The sequence below is a fragment of the Schistosoma haematobium genome, chromosome ZW, assembly GCF_000699445.3.
Source record: "Schistosoma haematobium chromosome ZW, whole genome shotgun sequence".
Classification (NCBI taxonomy): domain Eukaryota; kingdom Metazoa; phylum Platyhelminthes; class Trematoda; order Strigeidida; family Schistosomatidae; genus Schistosoma; species Schistosoma haematobium.
In genome coordinates, this window is record NC_067195.1 from 13,384,670 (window position 1) to 13,405,111 (window position 20,442).

General features: G+C 36.1%; 1 protein-coding gene across 1 annotated transcript in view; it reads left to right on the top strand.

The window, feature by feature from the left end:
• MS3_00010303 (uncharacterized protein) overlaps positions 1-20,442 on the top strand; it is a 123,154-nt gene that overhangs the window by 76,601 nt on the left and 26,111 nt on the right. The window contains exons 12-14 of the mRNA XM_051218665.1: positions 2,912-3,140; positions 14,337-14,510; positions 19,338-19,511. Of these exons, the coding sequence (XP_051070445.1) occupies positions 2,912-3,140; positions 14,337-14,510; positions 19,338-19,511 (577 nt within the window). The remainder of the gene's footprint in view (positions 1-2,911; positions 3,141-14,336; positions 14,511-19,337; positions 19,512-20,442) is intronic.

Consider the following 20,442-nt stretch of genomic DNA (forward strand, 5'->3'; position numbering starts at 1 on the left):
CGGGGGCTACTGCCGGCCCCAAGCCCGGGTAAAAGAAGAAGATCCTGCATGGGGTTAGCGACCCCATCCCGTAGAAAACTAACTCGCTAAAAAAACGCTAACCAGAAAAAATTATTCAAACCTTTTAAACTCTGCCCTGGGAGTCAGAAGGTCTTCGTTTAGAAGAATTTTGACGCCTCATGATGAAAGCCGAATTCATTCGGAAGTTACGAGGCCGATGCCCCTTCTGACAACCAGAGCGACCATTTATTTAGGTACATGGAATGTTCGTACAATGTGAGACACCGGGAGAGCCTTCCAAATTGCTGCAGAAATGAGAAGATACAACCTAGAGGTACTTGGGATCAGTGAAACACATTGGACACAAGTTGGACAACAACGACTAGCTTCAGGAAAGCTTCTGTTATACTCCGGCCATGAAGAAGAAAATGCATCGACCAGCTCCACTGAACCCACCCAATATCGAAGCAGCACCCACGGACCCCCCAACCAATGTTGGCCCACCAACAATTGAAGAAATCAGCATGGCCATCAGACAAATCAAGAGTGGCAAAGCAGCAGGACCAGACAACAATCCAGCAGAGGCACTAAAAGCAGACGTGGCGGCAACTGCAAGGATACTCCACATTCTCTTCAATAAGATTTGTGATGAGGAACAAGTACCAAAAGACTGGAAAGAAGGACTCCTGATCAAAATACCGAAGAAAGGCGATCTCAGCAAGTGTGATAACTACATGGGCATCACTCTTCTCTTAATACCGGGAAAAGTCTTCAACAGGGTATTGTTAAACAGGATAAAGGACTGCGTAGACGCCCAACTTCGTGACCAACAGGCAGGATTCCGTAAGGATAGATCGCGTACAGACCAAATCGCAACTCTACGGATCATTGTGGAACAATCAATTGAATGGAATTCATCACTCTACATCAACTTCATTGACTACGAAAAAGCATTTGCTAGTGTGGACGGAACAGCACCATGTTAGCTTCTTCGATACTACGGCGTGTCTCAGAAGATAGTCAATATCATCTGAAGGGAAGCACGGGATACAATGGACATCTAGGATGCAGTTAGACGATCTAGACTTCGCAGATGATCTGGCCCTTCTATCCCAAACGCAACAACAAATGCAGGAGAAGACGACCAGTATAGCAGCAACCTCAGCAGAAGTAGGTCTCAATATGCACAAAGGGAAAGAAGAGCTGGAAGTCGATAGGTCACACATTGAGGAAAGCACCCGACTGTGTCACAAGACAAGCCCTCACATGGAATCCTCAAGGCCAAAGGAAAAGGGGAAGACCAAACAACACATTACGCCGGGAAACGGAGATAGACATGAGAAAAATGAACAAGAATTGGATGGAACTAGAAAAGAAGGCCCAGGACAGAGTGGGTTGGAGAATGCTGGTCAGCGGCCTATGCTCCATTGGGAGTAACAGGCGTAAGTAAAGTAAGTAAGTAAGTAAGTTGTACAGTGAACTATGTTCGGTGCCACAGCGATTAAGGTATCCGACTTGCACAGCCATCATGTTTTAGCTTTGAACTCCGCTTTATCTACACTTCGGTTTTGTCAACCGTGTAATATCATTTGCTATTATATATTTAGAGTGTGACGTGAAACAAATAAATGCAAGAATCATCTGTACTGAACTTGGTATAAATGAAATTCAATGGATATAAATTTGAACAGATAAAAAACTCACGGAATCAATGTTGATTTTATTTAAAATGCAAGTGTTACGGGTGTTAGCCAGCAGTAACGTGTGCTTACAATCGATTGATCACTGAGAAATGACCAATGTACATTATGTTCTTTTTAATGCTGATGAAATTCTATCAGTCAAGTCGACATTGGTCACTACTCAGTGATTAGCCAAATTTAAATGTTTCACTCTTACAGGAGGCTAGTCATGACCAGAATTGATGAGTGGTAACGTCTATAAATGACTATAAAGCTGAGTGATATAGGATTAAATTCGTAGGGAGTACCAGTTTCTTTAAAATTATAAGTATGAGTTCCTGATGAGTGTCAAAATGCAAGAAAACGTAAGTCTAGGGTTTACTGTCAACTACCTTTAACCACCATCTTATAAATGTATAGTGATGATGGATGGTGGCTAGCAGTGGAGTCCAGGAGGTGGTTATCAGGACTTAGCGGCTAAGTGGATAACGTGATGGCATATAAAACGAACGGCACTTGGTGTGAGTTCCAAATAGAACAAACGCGCTTCCTGGATTCCACTGCTAGCCACCGTCCATATTTGCTTAACATTTATTGTTCCAAAAAAAACACGCTATGATCGTTTGAAACTTAGATGCATTAAAAATGTCGTAGGGAGTTTGATAATTCATTGACTACTTTACATAAATTAGAATGAATATTCGTTCATTACGTGGTCAGTGCCTGATTTTAAACAAACCAGAAGTTTGCTTGGAAGGGATTTGTGAAGAGTCGTTTGATTTGTAGTTTGTGAACATCACAGACTGATCTCATTTGAGAATAATATTAACAAACCAGGTTGGACCGGACAACTGCTTCTTCCTAATAAGGGCTCGTCAGCTATGCGTGTTTACGAGCTCGATAGGCTCCAAAGTGTGGTGCTATAAGCCTCATTGTGAATAGTTGACCGCTAAAACCATTGAGTCAGCGTTCAATTCCAAATTCAACTGATTCCCAACATGATGAGATGATCATCCAATCCCATGGGTGACTGATTTTCATTGGCACCCCGACTGACGAATACAAGCTACAAATAAATATAAAAGTCAAGCGGTTTAGTATTCTACCAACCTTATTACAAAATATAATTTGTGGTAATCAGTTATCAATCACATTAATTCACTATCATACCTTGTTATCAGCTTTTCATACTGGTTTACTCATTTCCTCTTTATAATACTTTCAACTAGGTGATCTCCGACAATGTTGCTTGTAGACCAACTTATCTACTTTTAGAATTTATTGAACCAAAAATTGAAACATTAAAATCCCGGGTATCCAGTAAACAAACAATATTTCGGATTAAACTGCCAAGTAATCAAAAACAAATAAATTTAGAAATGCAATTGTCAATTGGTTCAGCGGATCCTACACAATCTGAAGCCACTACAAATCAATCGATTTCATTAAAGAATCCATGTAAGTTCCAAAACTAAGTAGGATATTTTAACAGTGTTTTTTTTATTTCAATAAGTAATTGAAACAGTTTCAATTTATCCACCGGTCATAACTCATTTCATTGAAACTTCTGTGGTCTATCTTGAAGCTTATCACTAGTATTAAGCATACAAATGTGGATGCTGGCGATTAGTTCAAGTTATGAAGAGATTTATTCACAGACTGACATTGGATACAGAAATATTCAGTTGATAGGTAAAAACATTTTGCACTAGTTCGAGGCTAATTATTAGAGTATTCATATATGTATCTAAACAACCATTTGTCCTGAGAATAATGGGCTGCCTTAGTTTGGTTAATAATCGACCAAGGTTGTGATGATTGAGGGCTGTCCAATAGTTAAGAAACAATATTACTGCATATCTATCAGTGATTCCTCGTTTCTCACTTGTAATTTTGACACCATATTGTATCACGCTCTACACTCACCATATTATTCTAAACAATTAGAATATGTTCTCTTAATCACAAAGAACTCAACAATAAATGAAACAATAGAGAGACTTGATTTCTAAACTTTTACAAGTATGATTTTTACCAAAAAATAAAAGAAGTATTTTGAACACAATAATAATGATTCATCTACAGTTCTTACAATGTGAAATTATCATGATTTCAGTTTGACTATTTATTGGAAAGCTCATCAATTGGCATAAATTTATGACTGTCATATTGTTTTAAACAAAGTGTTTAGATTATAGGCTGTACAGTAATATAATTCAGTAATAATTAATGATAACTTCCTTGACATACTTCAATTCATATTTTTATTAATTACCATTTATCAATAAATCTAGTTTGTTTATAAACTGAATTACGAACAAAAAAGAATTATATAATCAGTATATGTTCTATCAAACTGTATCCAACTTGTTTATGGAATATATAGCAAAAATAGTGTTTAATTAAAATTGAGAATTCACAATGACTATTCGAACATTCATATATATATGTGTTTTACGCTTATTACATATAATTAGAATAAAAATCACTCTGTTTTAGATTGTTACCCAGTGATTAAAATACTAACTAACACTTATTCGTTCATATAACACCTAGTATCTACGAATGATTTCGATTGTAATAAGGTGTTTATTACAGTTGTGTGTAATATTATTTTTGTTTTCTTATAAACCAAATGGACTTTTACAATCAATTGTTTGCTTATGGTTTAAATGATTAACTTTGATTATGTAATAAAAATAGTTTTACAAATAAAATAGCCCAAATAAGATGTTGTATTTTGCACTGTTCAAATGTCCTAATCTAGGACGATATTCTACATAATTTAGTTTTAACAGGTCTCTCAATTGAAATTCATCAGTCATGAATATCTCCAAGGGATATCTTTCTTTTCGAACGTCATACTCTCATTACTACTGACTTTCTTTGAGATGAGTTCCTTAAGTCCTGGTGTAAAGTTGTGACCAGTGGAATTCTGACATGTCTGAAGTAAAACAAACGGAACCAATAGGACTGGACTATTATATTATATTATTATATAATATAATATAATAAATAAATGGTGATCAACAAAAGAATTCATTAACCTGCTCATCATTTATTGTTTGTTTTGTACTCATTTGTTTAAAAAAGCAACAACACTGATCAATATATTATTAGAGAAAGAGGAGTGATATATATATATATATATATATATATATATATATATATATATATATATATATATATATATATATTCTTTTTAAACCCAACTATCGAAAATAGTGTGATGGCTTTCATTTGGTTTTGTCTATTTTTAACTTTATTTGTAGGTTCTATTGTTTCTGCTGTTTCTATCCCATGCTTATTGTATATTAAGTGAACATTTAAAACCTGATTAGTTATCGTTTGCGTGTATGTGTGTCCATATATCGTTGTTTGTTTTGTATAGTAAAGAAGGGAGGGTAAGGAATAACTGATGGTATGTTGACAACTGCCACAAATAAGTTTTTTTCTCCACAGAAATGTTTATACCACCTATGCAGTATTCAGTTATTTTATTCTTGTGATGTAATCGGACAAAGTTATGATATGTTTAATTAATTAAGTCTTGTATTACCTCTCAATGGTTTTCTGATTGATTCCACTGAAGGTACTGTAACAACGAACGCAACAGTATATCTTACAAAGAAACCAGTACTCGACTTAATGGGGTTAGATCTTATAGAAACACTTAAACTAGCAGACCATTCTATTAACAGTATCTGCAGACAAATCAGAACTGACAACACCTCAGAGTGGAGCCAGAAAAATTCCATGCTAAAAAGACACCAAAACGTGTTTAAAGAAGGATTGGGGGAATGTACGTAGGTCAAAGCAGTGCTAACTCTGAAGCCTGAAGCTACTCCCGTTTTTCGACCTAAAAGACCCGTACCATATGCTGCTCTTCCAATAGTTGAACAAGAATTACAACGACTTCAGCAAATGGGTGTTTTCGAGCCTGTGAACTTTTCGAACTGGGCTGCACCAATAGTGGTGGTCAAGAAGTCGGATGGAAGCGTCCGTCTACCGACTACCTTTTGGGGGTGAAGACAGCCCCCTCTATTTTCCAGCAAATTATGGATACCATGTTACAAGGTATTCCAGGGGCAGCAGCTTACTTAGACGACATCATAATTATGGCAGTAGACAAAATGGACCTGCAGAAGAAACTGGACCAGGTACTAGAACGCATAGCCGATTATGGTTTTCGCCTTTGAGCGGAAAAGTGTGACTTCTATATGCAGCAAGTACGGTACCTTGGGTTCATAATAGATAAAGACGGAAGACGACCAGACCCAGAGAACATTGAAGCTGTGAAAACAATGCCTAGACTCAGGGATATTACTACCCTACGATCATTCTTGGGATTGGTCAACCATTATGGTACCTTCCTCCCCGATCTCCATCGTCTACGTGCTCCACTAAACAACCTACTACAAAAGAATACAAGATGGAATTGGTCTGCAGACTGCCAAGCGTCTTTCGAGAAAATCAAGCAACTCCTGACTTCCAATCTCTTATTGACACATTATGATCCTTCGCTACCGATAATCGTTGCTTCAGATGCTTCTAACTATGGTGTGGGCGCAGTTATCTCTCACATTTTCCCTAATGGGTCCGGAAAAGCTATCTCTCACGCTGCCAGATCTTTGACAACGACCGAAAGGAACTATAGTCAGATTGAGAAAGAAGCCCTATCAATTATCTTTGTAGTGAAAAAGTTCCATAAGATGATATATGGTCGACATTTTACCCTAATAACAGACCATAAGCCACTACTTGCAGTTTTGGGGTCAAAGAAAGGTGTTCCTGTTCATAAAGCTAACCGATTCCAACGATGGGCAACCACACTTCTGGGTTACGACTTCAAGATCAAGTATCAGTCTACTACCGCCTTCGGTCAAGCTGACGCAATCTCAAGATTAATAGGCTCCCAATTGAAAACCCCAGAGGAGACTCTTGTAGCAAATATAAAAGCTGAGGAAGAAGTTCACCACGTATTGGATGATGCAATCGATGGACTCCCAGTAACCTTTGAAACTGTCAAGAAGATCACTGGAAGTGATGAGAAATTGAGCACAGTTCAATGCTATCTCTCGACCTAATGGCCAAACAATCGCCTTGACGGAGAACTTTTGCAATATTTTCGTCGACGGGACTCACTAATGGTTGTTGACTCGTGTATTATGTTCGGTGATCGAATTGTTATTCCGAAGTTATTGCGTCACAATGTTCTCAAGCATTTCCACAGTGGTCATCCGGGAATCGATAAAATGAAATCTTTGGCTCGTAGTTATGCTTATTGGCCGTCAATGGACAAAGATATCGAGAATAAATGCCGTAACTGTTCATCATGCATTCAAGCCGCTAAAAATCCTTTGAAATGCGAACCTCAGTATTGGCCTACGCCTGCAGGACCCTGGGTAAGACTTCACGCAGATTTTGCCGGTCCAATCCAAGGAAAAATGTTTCTAATTATCGTAGATGCATTTACTAAATGGCCGGAAGTATATACCATGCCAAATTGAACAACATCAGAAACAATCCACAAGTTGTCTACCCTGTTTAGCTGTTTCGAAGTACCAGAGACCTTAGTAACGGATAACGGCTCGCAATTCGCCGCAGAATCCTTTAAGCATTTCTGTTGCATAAATGGAATGACATATCTTCGTTCTCCGCCCTATCATCCGCAATCGAACGGACAAGCAGAACGCTTTGTGGACACATTTAAACGAGCGTTACTGAAAGGGGGAGGCAAAGGGACGACTGGGGAGATGTTTTAACATCCCACAGATCCACCTTTGAACCCGAATGGTCCAGACGGCAAGTCTCCTGCGGAAGCCATGTTCGGAAGGCGTATTCGAACCATCTTCAATGCCACGTTGCCATCCAAATTAGTGAATGAGTGCAGTCACGATCCAAGTATCCGGAACTTTAGTGTTGGCGACAAAGCTTACATTAAATCCTACATCGGGTAGAACTGATGGGAGCCGGGAGTTGTACAAAAATTGGGAAGAGTTCTGTACAGAGTTCGAGGAACTTTTGGGACATGTATACGACACACAAATCAAATCCATAAGGATAATAGAACGATGCAGACTCGAAGTAACCGTCCGACCTTCCCGTTAGATTTAATCTTAGATGCACCAATGCCACAAATGCCCAAGAACACTGAAAAGAAGCCTTGGACAGGGAAGACGACAAGAATAATGGGACGCCGCCGCAACCCAGTTGTCAAACTACAAGTAGACCTAAGAAAGAAATCTTATTCGGGGGAGGTGTTGAGTCGGTTTTCGGAGAACTTCAACGGAGCCTCCAGAGTCCCAAAAGGAGCCGAAGGGCCCTAACCAATCAGAGTATGATGCAACGTTCGAGAATTCCAGCGTGGCGTGCTACTATTGGCCAGTAGCATAATATGTCGCTAACGGATTGGCCGAAATATGATGTTGATTTAACAAACGTTACCATCTATAAATACCCATGTTTTCTGTACAAAAACGAACCTTGGAGTAAAGTATTTCTCTCATACTTTACGTCTTCTCTCTGGTGTTCAGGTCGCTGTGTAGTTCTAGCTTGCGGGTTACCAGAATAGCTTAGGAAACGATTATAGCGTTCAATCGACAAGACTTATCAAGACTGAAACTCGAATCCAGTATTTTTCTTTGTAAACATCAACGTTTAATTCACTGAGCTTCTGAATCGAGAAATACACTAACTTGTACAATGGATTTGTTATAATTATGTTAGCGCAATATATTTATTTGAATATTCTCGGAACGATTCATCATTCACCTTGATCACTTGATTATTTATTATATTAATTAATGGATTAGTGAATTATTAATTATCTGGGGAAAAATCATTGTCTTATTCGCTAAATATTTTTGAAACGTTTATTGTTGTCCAAATTGTAGGAGTTTAGTGATGATTGATTTCATTTTAAGTTGTGTTCATCACAAATTCGTCTCAATTAAGATACCATTAATGACTGGGTAGTAGTGAATAGCGTTTAGTACAAAACTGGGAGTTCCCATGTTCGGTCCCTGACCTAGTTGTGAATTTTGACTCCTGAGGAGTTCCATATCAAAACGAAAACAGCAATCCACTCCCCCCTCCGATTTCTAATGATATCTCAACTGAGACCAATCTGTAATGAATACAATCTGCAAATTCACTATCATTACATCATCACTAAAATAAACCGAGAAAGTTAAAATAACAATTTATGGTGATTATTTTTTGATAAATTGATGGTTCATTTGGTTAGTATTTTAAGAACATCACTGACTAACATTTACATGTCATGTCTTTCATGTGAAGGAGAGAAAAATAATCAACTTTTTTTAAGATTTACTTTTGACTCGAAAATAGAAAACGGTTTAATCAAACGCTTTACCTATAGGAACTCCACAGGGACAGAGTAATATCGAAGTTACAATGACTATTGTCCAGTCCATTTCAAACCACATTATGTAAAGGGTTGATTAAATAGAAATTGACCATATTTGCATAAATGTTACCATTAAAGATGAAGACAAACTATTAAATAAAAATATTGATGCAGAATGCATATCCTACAAAATTTATGAACCGACGAGAAAGGCGTGGTTGTTATGTTGAAACCTATTATGCTTTCCATTCAGCGCCCGACCGTTGTTGCTACCTTGACGTGGTGGTCGGCCTTGCCTATCGTGATGAAGCAACCGAGCTATACTGGCTGGAACAACCGTTCCTCAAGGTCCTACCACGTCAGAAAGGTCGGTTGAAGAGCGGTAAGACTAAAAGCAACAAACCCAAGGTCCGAAGGCGAAGTCGTACTGCTGACTGTACAGAGGTGTGACAGCAATAAGGTGTTTCCTTCAGACAACCAGCATGACAGCGATGCTGCCTTCCCACAAGGAGGGGTGGGGTTAGAAAAGGTCGACCCTAAAAATGCACACCTCACCTTACCTCACGGATTTCCGTCTCCGGCGGTAAGGCCCTTTGAAGAACGGAGCTAACGCGTCAAAAACCTCCCACGAAAAGGCCGTGCGCGACCGGCCTCAAGCAGTTGTACCTTGGGCACTGCGGTCACGCTCTCAGGTCACTGAGACCACCTCTAATCCAATTTCCTTTTTAGGTACCTCCAGAAGAACCCTTCCTCGGTGTGGGCAACCGGGAATTGATAACCGCCCTCATACCTCTAACAGCACTCGAGACCACTGTATTCATAATCAACCTTCCTCTTCAATTCCTATTATTCCTCCTACATCGACTTTCACCTCTAAACTTCCTCTTTCGGCTTCCCCCTCAAGTGTCACCATAGCCAACGATTCTAGTGCTCAAAACCCTGTCCCAGGTCTACTGAAACCTCGCTCCAAACTACACATTGGAGCCTTCAACGTACGCACTCTGTGTCAAATCGGTCAGCAGGCTTCCTTGGCTAGAACCCTAGAATCTCGTACCATTGATGTGTGCTGTGTCTCCGAAACACGCATACAGGATCCCAGTGTGGTCATTCACTTGACCTCACCTCGGCAAAACGTAGAGCCAACGAGATACACTCTACGTGTATCTGGTGACCCGATGGCCAGTTCTCGTGGACTGGCAGGAGTAGGCATAGCACTAAGCATGAGGGCGGAACAAGCACTGTTAGAGTGGATCCCCGTCAACAGTCGTTTATGTGCTGTTCGGCTAAACGGCTCCGTAAGAACTCGGAAGGATAGGGATACACGTCGTTGCCTTTTCGTCGTTTTTGCCTACGCTCCCACTGACTGCAGCTCAGATGATGTGAAAGATGAATTTTACAGAAAGCTTTCTAAACTTCTTCAGAAAGCTAAACGCTCAGACATAGTACTCATAGGGGGTGACTTCAATGCTCAGATAGGTAGCTTAAACCAAACAGAAAGGCATTTAGGTGGATATTTTATCATTCCAGCACAGCGAACAGATAATGGTGATCGTCTGCTGCAACTGTGCTCAGACAGTCGCGTCGGTGTATACACTCCCTGTCTTCTCTTAAACTAAGAGATTAAAATCACTTCATATCTTTCCTTCTACGAACCAATTCTTTCTTCTTGTACTATATCTCTATATGCAATCTTTCTCTTATATATTACCACCTTTGACCTAACCACTGCTGTGAATCCGGTGTTCATCTTGTTGTGCTGATGCGGTATGGCAACCTGGACCGATGCACATATGTGCCTGGTCCTACGTTGTAGCTGACTGACTGACTGATTATGCTTTCCATTCAGCGGTGAAAGAAATGAAGTCATCCAAGTTAATAATGGGAAAATAATCTCGTATGATGATGGTATTTAATCACGACCAAATTAAGACAGTAATTACAACTACTGGATATCTGAATTGTAGGATTTTAACTCAACGAATGGAAAATACCGGACTTATCATGAGACTCGGATGTTCTGGCCTCAACTCCAGACAGTATTCAGTCGTAATTGAGGAGGTTGGAGCTAAGATAAAATCACTGTCTCATGTTTCATGGTTTTTAAAGACATCCCAGAACAATATCGATCCGTAAAAAATACCACATATATAAAAGAATATTACGCCAATGCCACAGATTCAGAAAGCAAGATTGAGTTTTCCCAATTTGCGGTACATATTGCCTAAATGAGATGTCGCCATCGTCGAATACACAGCACAATATTCTTTTCTGTATTACTTTATGACCATGAAACAGTCTGCGAAAGTGGAAGTCATACATTCACTCCAAGTTTTTGATAATGGGTGTCTTCAAAGCACCACTCGTCGATAATGGTGCAACCGAATGAGCAATCCTTTAATTTATCATAGGATAATACGCAAAGATATCAAATGAGTTGATAAGATTTTGAATGTTCATTGATTGTAGTGCCTAACGTCCATGTGCGTTGACCGAGGATGTTAACTGGTATAGGAGTGATTCATTATAAATCTAAAGGTGATTAAACAAAAAAATGACATCAGTCTACGATGTCACTGACTGTTGGTCCGAACCATTTTAATGGATGGAGACTAACTGGTCGGGGTTCGCGTGATAACTGTAATCAGTGATTGTGGATTTCAAGTGACATAGTTCAGTTCCGACTACAATTTAAAGCAACTTTTCATCCATTCTTTGGGCATCCATCTGCATTTATTATGACGGACTAGTCAACCGATAATAGTCAAATTAATCTAATAGACCCATCGATAAACACATAATCACTTATTTGAATCATATTTACAATGAAAATGTACTATTTTGGTATTGAAATATTGTTTATCTATATTCATTTAGTGTTTATGCACCAAATTCTTTGTCTTTATTGTGATTCCTTTCATTTTTTGGTTGGTATGACGTTTTCATTTTTCTTTTCATCAAATGCTTTCCTAATGTTCTCTATCCTTTTCTATCAACCTGATATTGAATATATGTGTCATAGATTTTTGAAGAGCGGTTCGTTTTTGCTTTTTATGTACCCTGAACATTCTTGAAAAAGGTGAATATAATATATCACACTGATCTCCACATATACACAAATAGGCACACCAAAGGGAAACAAAATATCTGTAGGTGTAAGCATTACTGTGCTTCTCTGTAAAACACTTCAATATACCCAGATATTAGACAAGAAGAAAAATCTAAGTTCCATGTGCAACATGATACGTCTCAAAGTAGAGCATTCGGAATGTTAACGTATACATGATGTTCAAAAAACACAATTTCTTCTCTCTTAAGCTGAATATCGATTGAAGTCAAGAAAGGGTTGAATAATTGTTTCGTCCTAGTGCGGGACTCCTCAGCCGTACTCGCGAGACTCGAGATCCTTAGTTCAATCTTTGACAGGGTTGCGGTCGCTCGCTATTGAGGAGTCTCCTACTAAAACGAAATAACTATCTAATACTTCCTGATTTTAAATGGATGTATAGCTTAGCTTGATTCGTGATATCGATTACATTTAATTATCTCCACGAAAGCATATACTGATTAGCCTTATTTTGTTGCGTTGAGTTTTACTGAGCGATACAAGCTGGGACTCTCTTATGCGTTGAGAAATGTTCCTCGACAAACAGCCTATGTTCTTACCTTTATAGATGCAGGTGAATAAATAAATGCAGAATTCAGCATATATTAGTAAAGGACGACGCAAAGTTTAAAATCGTTTATTCTGTGGAATAGAAATGATCATGACCATACCGTATCGAACTCAGCATTCACAATCATTTATACAATCAAACGGAATATAATCTTATTGTTCGTGTATGGAATTATTAGAACATCATAAATAATTGTAGATAGTAATGATATCTTTATGAAACAGCGTTAAGGCAATCACGAGATTACTCAATCTTTGTTAATAATATTAAAGTCTTACTTTTTGTGACGGTGACTCTAAATGTCTCTTTTAGTTTGATTTTATGATGTATGATCATTCCCCTTCTCGAATTGTCTATCGATATTTTTGGTTCACTAATTTTCTGTATACTTGAAAGTTGGTCACACTTTTGTTACTACATATATATAGTTGTACCACCTCAATTTGTTCCGATACTTCTCGTTCTTCTTGCTTTTCCAGTTAATTATTTAAGTGTTGCGTGTCAGTTGCTGTTATCGAGTCCGCAATAGATCAATTCATATTAAAATAATTGAATCGTCCCTTAATTCCTGAGTATGGTAGACCAACCTGAAACCCCAGTAGACATAATCAGCTTTATCCAAGGGGTAACAAATAGTTTGTACCAACGATGAGCCTTAGATTACTCACCATCAATTTTTCGAATACAAGTGTTTATCGGAAATTGTTTACTTTTCATTGGATTGTACCTGAAATCCCGTACACTATTGAGAAAACATTCTCATTCTAGTTTCAAACCAGCTAACTAACAAACGATGAATTTTATTAGGCATTGAATCATTTTATTCAAGTTAGAGCACTAAATTGTGCCATTCGAATCAAATTAAAGACCATTATGAAGTTCTTGAATTAATGTCCTAGCCAGCACCTAAGACTTCGTTAAAGGAGCGTTAGTTATTCGATTGACTACAGAAACCCCTTACTTATGAATGCTTGCTAGCATGAAGCTATAATATCTGCGGCCCTACTGTTTATGCTTGGAAAATGGGAATTACTATAATTCCTACGAAGTAAAGTAAGAATATAAGGGACTGGTATGGTGGTGTATTGACAACTCAAAACACAAACCCAAAACAATTCGTTCTAAATCACCTTCTCATTAAACTAATCACACTTATTGACATAGTGTATTTTATGCACTTGATGATTAGTTAATAAACATCTTATAAACGAAAAGGTACTCAGAGTTACTATAAAGACACATGAAATTCACACACAAATAAAATAAAGAATATAATTATCATACTGGATGGAAGTTCACACTTTTATCTGGATATGAGGTGAAATTGAAAACAATCAAACAAAAACTTAAAAATAGGTTTCTTTACTAGTTGACACTCGCTAACACGGTGAAAAAACTTACTCTATCCCTCAAAATTTAATTGCTAGCACTGATTGTCACATACTGAAGCGTTTATACTGAGCTTTATTGGGACAACGACTGATCTTCGTATAGAACTGAGTTGTTTACAGTAATTACTGATTAAATAACATCCAATTTCAAGTTTGTCTACTTATCTTAATTTTGTGGTCGAATCCTACTGATCTGCTTTTTTTCCTATTTCTTCAGTTTACATTCCTACTGATATTACAGTTGATGCGGAAAATCAATTAATAGAATGGTTTGGGCTGCCAATAATTTTCAGTAATCTCCTTCATCATTATGAAACTAAATTGTCTGGTCTTCCAAAAGCATGTGAACAGGGCAGTGAATTTAATTTACCAATTACACAACAAGAAATCGGTAAGTCATGTTTTTTTTTATTTGTTGGCAAACATTTAATTGGTTAAAGGATAAGAAATACGTACATTTATGTCAATACAATATTAATGCCTCATAATTAATCAATTGGAGAACCTTTGTCAGCTATAAATAAATAATTTTCAAGTTAGAAAATTGAAGCGTACTTTTTGATAATCTTGAATGAATTTCGATCAGTCTTTGTCGGGATAGGTATTCGTCTTGTGTGGATTGCCTTGATATAGCTATTATTCATAAGTTTGCATCGAAGAGATGAATTTTGGGTTAGAAATGGCATTGAGTGAACGTGATTTTTTCTGCGAATAAAGACTTATCAAAATTCAATCGAAATTTTTAACAACGAGATAATTTAAATCCAAACTAGTAATGAAGAATATGTATTTAAAAGCTGATTCTTTCATTAATGACTGATATTAACCGATGGCCCCTTGAAAAAATAACAAGAATCATTGTTTGTTAGATATATTGTACCTCAATTCAAGATACCTCAGCAACAGAACAAAACCTACAACTCCGCCTCCAGCATATAATCGCAAAACCTTCATTTTGAGTTGGTGATTCATAACACTATCGATAGTGTGAATTCATCAATACTTTTTATGACATAAATTCCCCCATATTTCTAAAAATTAAAAAACCTGCCTTTTGATCTACAATTTGGAACATATACCTTTGAAATAAATTATGGAGAAAATTTACAGTTCAAATTGATAGCATTGTTGGTGTTTCACAATAGTAACTATTTACCAAAAACGTATCCTGAAGTAAATGAAATGTGGAAAGACTGGGACCTCCAGTAACCCCGCAAGAGCTACAGGCCGAGTTATCAGCTTTTATACTAATATATAATAATATATTCATACGTACATATGAAACCTATAGAACCGATCAAGGTAGTTTATGAATTATTGATAATAATGAAACGGATTACATAACTACTAGTACATTTATCATCACATTATCGATGTGTACTAGATAAAGATATAATTAAAAAACATATTGTTTGCTTATATGCGTACTTTTTCTTAGTTTTGAGAAATATTCCCTTTTTCTCACTCAATATGTTTCCTTATGGTTGCTCGGGAAAAACATTTCTTTGACTGGAAAACAAGAGGTGTATATTCTTGTGTAAAATTTGATGTCATGAGAATTTCAAAAGTAACTCTAAAAACATAGACTGGTTTAATTTGTCAAACTAACATTCAATAAAAATACAAGACATAGGTGAATGTAGAAACTTAATCAAATATGTTGGCAGTTGTGTAAGTATATGAGAGAACATTTTTAGAGAATTACAAATGCAAATTACAAAGTATAAATAAAGATGGTATGTTAATAGTTACTTTCAGATCACCTGGTTGGCGTCATGTGTGTTACGCTTGCAAAACATGGACATTAAGAATAAAAGATTGTCTTAGGTGTCTTCGAAGCATCGCTGGTATATTTTGGGACGAAACAATGAGCATGGATAATGTACTAGGTAAAGTTGGTAATTCAGTTGATAAGGTAGTAAATCTTCACTAACTAGGGTGGTTGTGAAAGTCCACCTTGATTGGCTATGTTGTCCGGTGTAGAATTAGGTTAGAAAAAAGCTAGTTACTGTCGAACCACAAAATGACATCAGTTCATGAAGTTAATGATAGTTGGAGTGAGTCATGCTAACATCTCTAGACTACTTGGCTTAGGTCCATATGATAATCATAACCAGTGTTTAGAGACTCTGAATGATATATTTCAAGATCTTTTACAATTGTGCAAGTAAGTACATTTATTGTTTTCTCCCAGATTCGATGCTTCTGAATTCTTCATAATTCTTATTTTTCTTATTTTACTAATTTATATTTTCTTGGACCTTATCTTTGATGTCTAGTCTTTTCTATCGCCATTGATACTGTCACTACTTCTACTATTATGGGATTTTGCCTGACAATTTCATCTATCTGTGCTAATGTAATATGACAGTCTGAACCGATGTATATTTTTATTTGTGTTTAATTAACTTCCAAACAGTTAAAATCTAATTTATTTCAGAATTAAACTCCAGATACAAGATATTCACATAAAATATAATTCTAATTAATATTATTTAGAAAAAATTAAAAAGTACACAACACAAAACAGTATTGTCAAGCATTATCCAAAATATAAAGATTTATGAAGTATATAATAAATATATGATATTTATTTACTGTGCATAGATTACAACTCTCCCCTCTTTCTCTCGATTATCACGGTCCTATGGTCTACTATTGTCCAAGTTACTATAATTCATATTATAATTACTATTATTATCATTATAATTAATATTATTATTAATTGGTTACCAAGGTAACACTGTAATGAAAGTAAAGGTACGCAATAGACTAACTTAATGTCCAATATTTAAGTGTAAACATGGAATTGAAGAGTGAAACCAAGGTATCCATCCAAATTATTGTTTATTATTACTTCACAATGATGCATCATTTAAAAATTTTTTTATTTTCTTTGAAATAACTAGAGATTAAAATAATTCAATAAAATAATAATAATGATAACATGATAGTAATCACTGCTTGTATACCCTTTTTTAAAATTGTATTCAAAATTGTATTGTATTGCAATGCACACAGGATTATCGTAAAGATTAATAGAATAGAAAGGCGTTTTTTTGTCAGATTGCATTATTCGACATCGAATAATCAAAATAAATTTAAGAGAAGGCAATCAAATCATTATGAGTAAATTAGTTGTTAACTTGTCAAATGTATTACAATAAAATAGATTCTGCAATATTCAAATAGTCTCGATATTATCCATAACAATAAGACAACAATTATGTGATATCATGAAAATGTACATCACTGAATGGATGGATAAATATTATTCAGAGAAGATCTGATATTTCTACTTTCCTACTTATGTAAGCTTTCAAGATTTCGAACATGGGACTGGGACGAAACTACCACCTTATGCGACCTGATTATTAATGGTTCTCCAATTCATATCAGTGTGTGATTACAACTACTAAATATTTTTGGTTGCAAGTATTTAAAATCGAATGCAAAGAAAGCTTTTCTAAACATTGTTTATTTATTGTTTACTTTATTTACAAAAATATTTGACCAGATCTATCATTAAAACTCTGTAAAGCATTTGTATTACATGTCAGATTGTATAAGTTTAAACTTAATTGCATTACAGTTAACTGAAACATTGAGAATGAAAAATATATGCCAGTCAGTGTAATGTCTCGCATAGAATATTGTGATACTTTGGCATAATAATAAAATGTAAACTTGGTAGGAGACCTTGATAAATTATCGAAAAGGTTTTCAGAAGCTGACAATACATCGAGCAGACAACGTTCTTTAGCATCTTTCAAGAGAATTCTGAAGAATGACAGATTGGACAATTTTAATATGTTTTTCAGATGCTTTCATAATATCAAATTACCACGTAATCCTATAAATATCATTGATACTTTACATAAAGTAACTTGTTGAGAAAAACATATCTCATATTTCTCGCTTTCTTGTTTTTGTTCGAGATTGAATAATGGAAGAGTTCTGGCAATTAAGAAGTGATTAGGTGCCGGAAGTATAAAAAACGTTTTAGTGATAACAAATATATCAGTTCATACTTGTCAATTTATTTATTAGTTAGCTAGTTAGTCAAACAAATCCAATGATAAGAACCTTTATTGTAATATTTGCACAGCTTGAGGGAACGTAAGTAACAAACACCCAGTAATATTTGATTTTAACTCAAATTGTTTGTTATCATTAGATGTCTAAAGTTACTGTTTGTTAACAATCACCCTTTGTTTTCTCTTAGATCTTCAGTTTCTCAAAGTTATCGCATATTTTCCATTTCACGAATTTGTTCTTTTTTTGTTTAGTAGTATTGCTTATCACTAGTGTTCTTTTTACCACCACTGTTACTACCGCTACAAATATGACATGTGTTAGTGATCTCATCTCGATGTACTGATGTGGTATGGCAACTTGAATTTATGCACATATGCGTTGCTTTTGGCTATGCTTTACCTGTGTTTTCGGTAACATTTAAACCGGATTTTTTAAAATTTAACCTAATCCGTTTTCAGGGTAGAACAAAAAGAATAACACAGTTTTTTTACTGTATCTAAGTTACGCAATTCAGTCAACCATAATCAAAATGCAATCTGGCACAAATGTGCATTAGTTCAAATTGTTTTGTACTAGATTGGCACGGCATAATGTAATTGATAAGATTAATATCAAAGGAGTCTAAGTAACTGTTGTAGAAATTATACTAAGAAAACCAAACATTAAGAATATGGTTCGAGCAGATAGAATCTAAATATTTATACGAACAAATATTGGAACTCAATATTTTCAGGAAAACAAAAAATAAGTGCCGCTGCACCGCTTTGACCGAATTCTGATCCATTCCAATCCATGTCTCCAACTACTGATCACGATTATCGAGTTAAATTCAACCAGATAGTTTCTAGGTGTCTACGTGCCTTAGACCAGCAATCGACGACTTCAGAGACTGACTCTAGGTTTTGGTTTGGTCATCCCCTAGCTTTCTTTCACTCTATTTCTACATCGACTAACATTAGGCATCGAGACGGATCATCGTAAGTTATAAATGACATATGTCTTAATCATTTCAGTTGATGAAAATTCCTAACCCGTCAAATGATTTACCATCTTTGCCCAATATCTTATGCCCAATATTTCCGTTGCTCATTTTTACGTTAAATAAGCTGTCCTATGCAAAATTAATAACTAAATTGTCTTTATGATATGTTTTTCTTCAACCTATACTCTACTATTTCAGATAATGGGACAATTTACAGAGTTAATTTAAAAAATATACCTGATCTAACTATCACAAAAAATGGATTGGCTATTGATTATACTTTTAAAGTAACACCGGTATTTAAGGGCATAGACGGGAAATCCATCACAATGGGAACTTCATCTGACATTAAGTTTTCAATAGGTCGAATGGGTTAGTTGTATTATTATTATTATTATTATTATTATTATTATTATTATTACTCTTGGTGATACTTATAATAACTTATAGTGTCATATTTAATGAAATTAGTTCCCGTTGATAAACTTTTCTACAACAATAACAACAAATATTATAGGATAAAGTGACTTCGTTCCAATCCATGTTCGCCTGCTAAATCGTTCACATATTCATTGATTTGTATAAATAAAATATTGTACAAATGTAATTTTGCACGTAACATGTATAAATCGCTCTTAGTTCATTAATTAAAACATATTTGAATAGTTATATGGTGTATGTTTGTTGTGTTGGGCGGTTGTTCGAGTGTCACATTGATTTATAACTTTTCTATATGCATACTTAACGGACTACTTGAGTCGGGAAACCGAGAGTAGGAAAGACCTGGTCTTGGTTAACTGGATCAAATTTGTGCACAAACTCATGATATTGATTTGACCAAGTGTCGCTCAGCAAAACAACCTAGATTTCCAACTAATAGTGCACTTCTCCCTAAAATCTTGACCTACGACGTGCACAAATCAACACCTCTCATGTATTATTTGTCCTTGAACCAATATATCCAATTTATCAAGCACAACAATATTTACCCAGCTTCAATTTATAAATATGAAAGGGAATCACGAGTCGGTCTAAGTCAGATAGCCGTTGGAAACCTGGAAGCACTGAACTTCTATTTCGTCCTAGTATGAGACTACTAAACGGTGTTCTTCCATGATCTCGCAACCAGGAATCAAACACAAGACTCTCGGTATCGCACGATAACGCTTAACCTCTAGACCCCTGAGATAGGATCTAACGGTGTACATACTTGATTTAAATCAATGCACGATATTGCACGGTGACCTTTCGCTGTCTTCGTTGGATACCTTTCTTATATGCGATACGATTGAACTTCACTGAT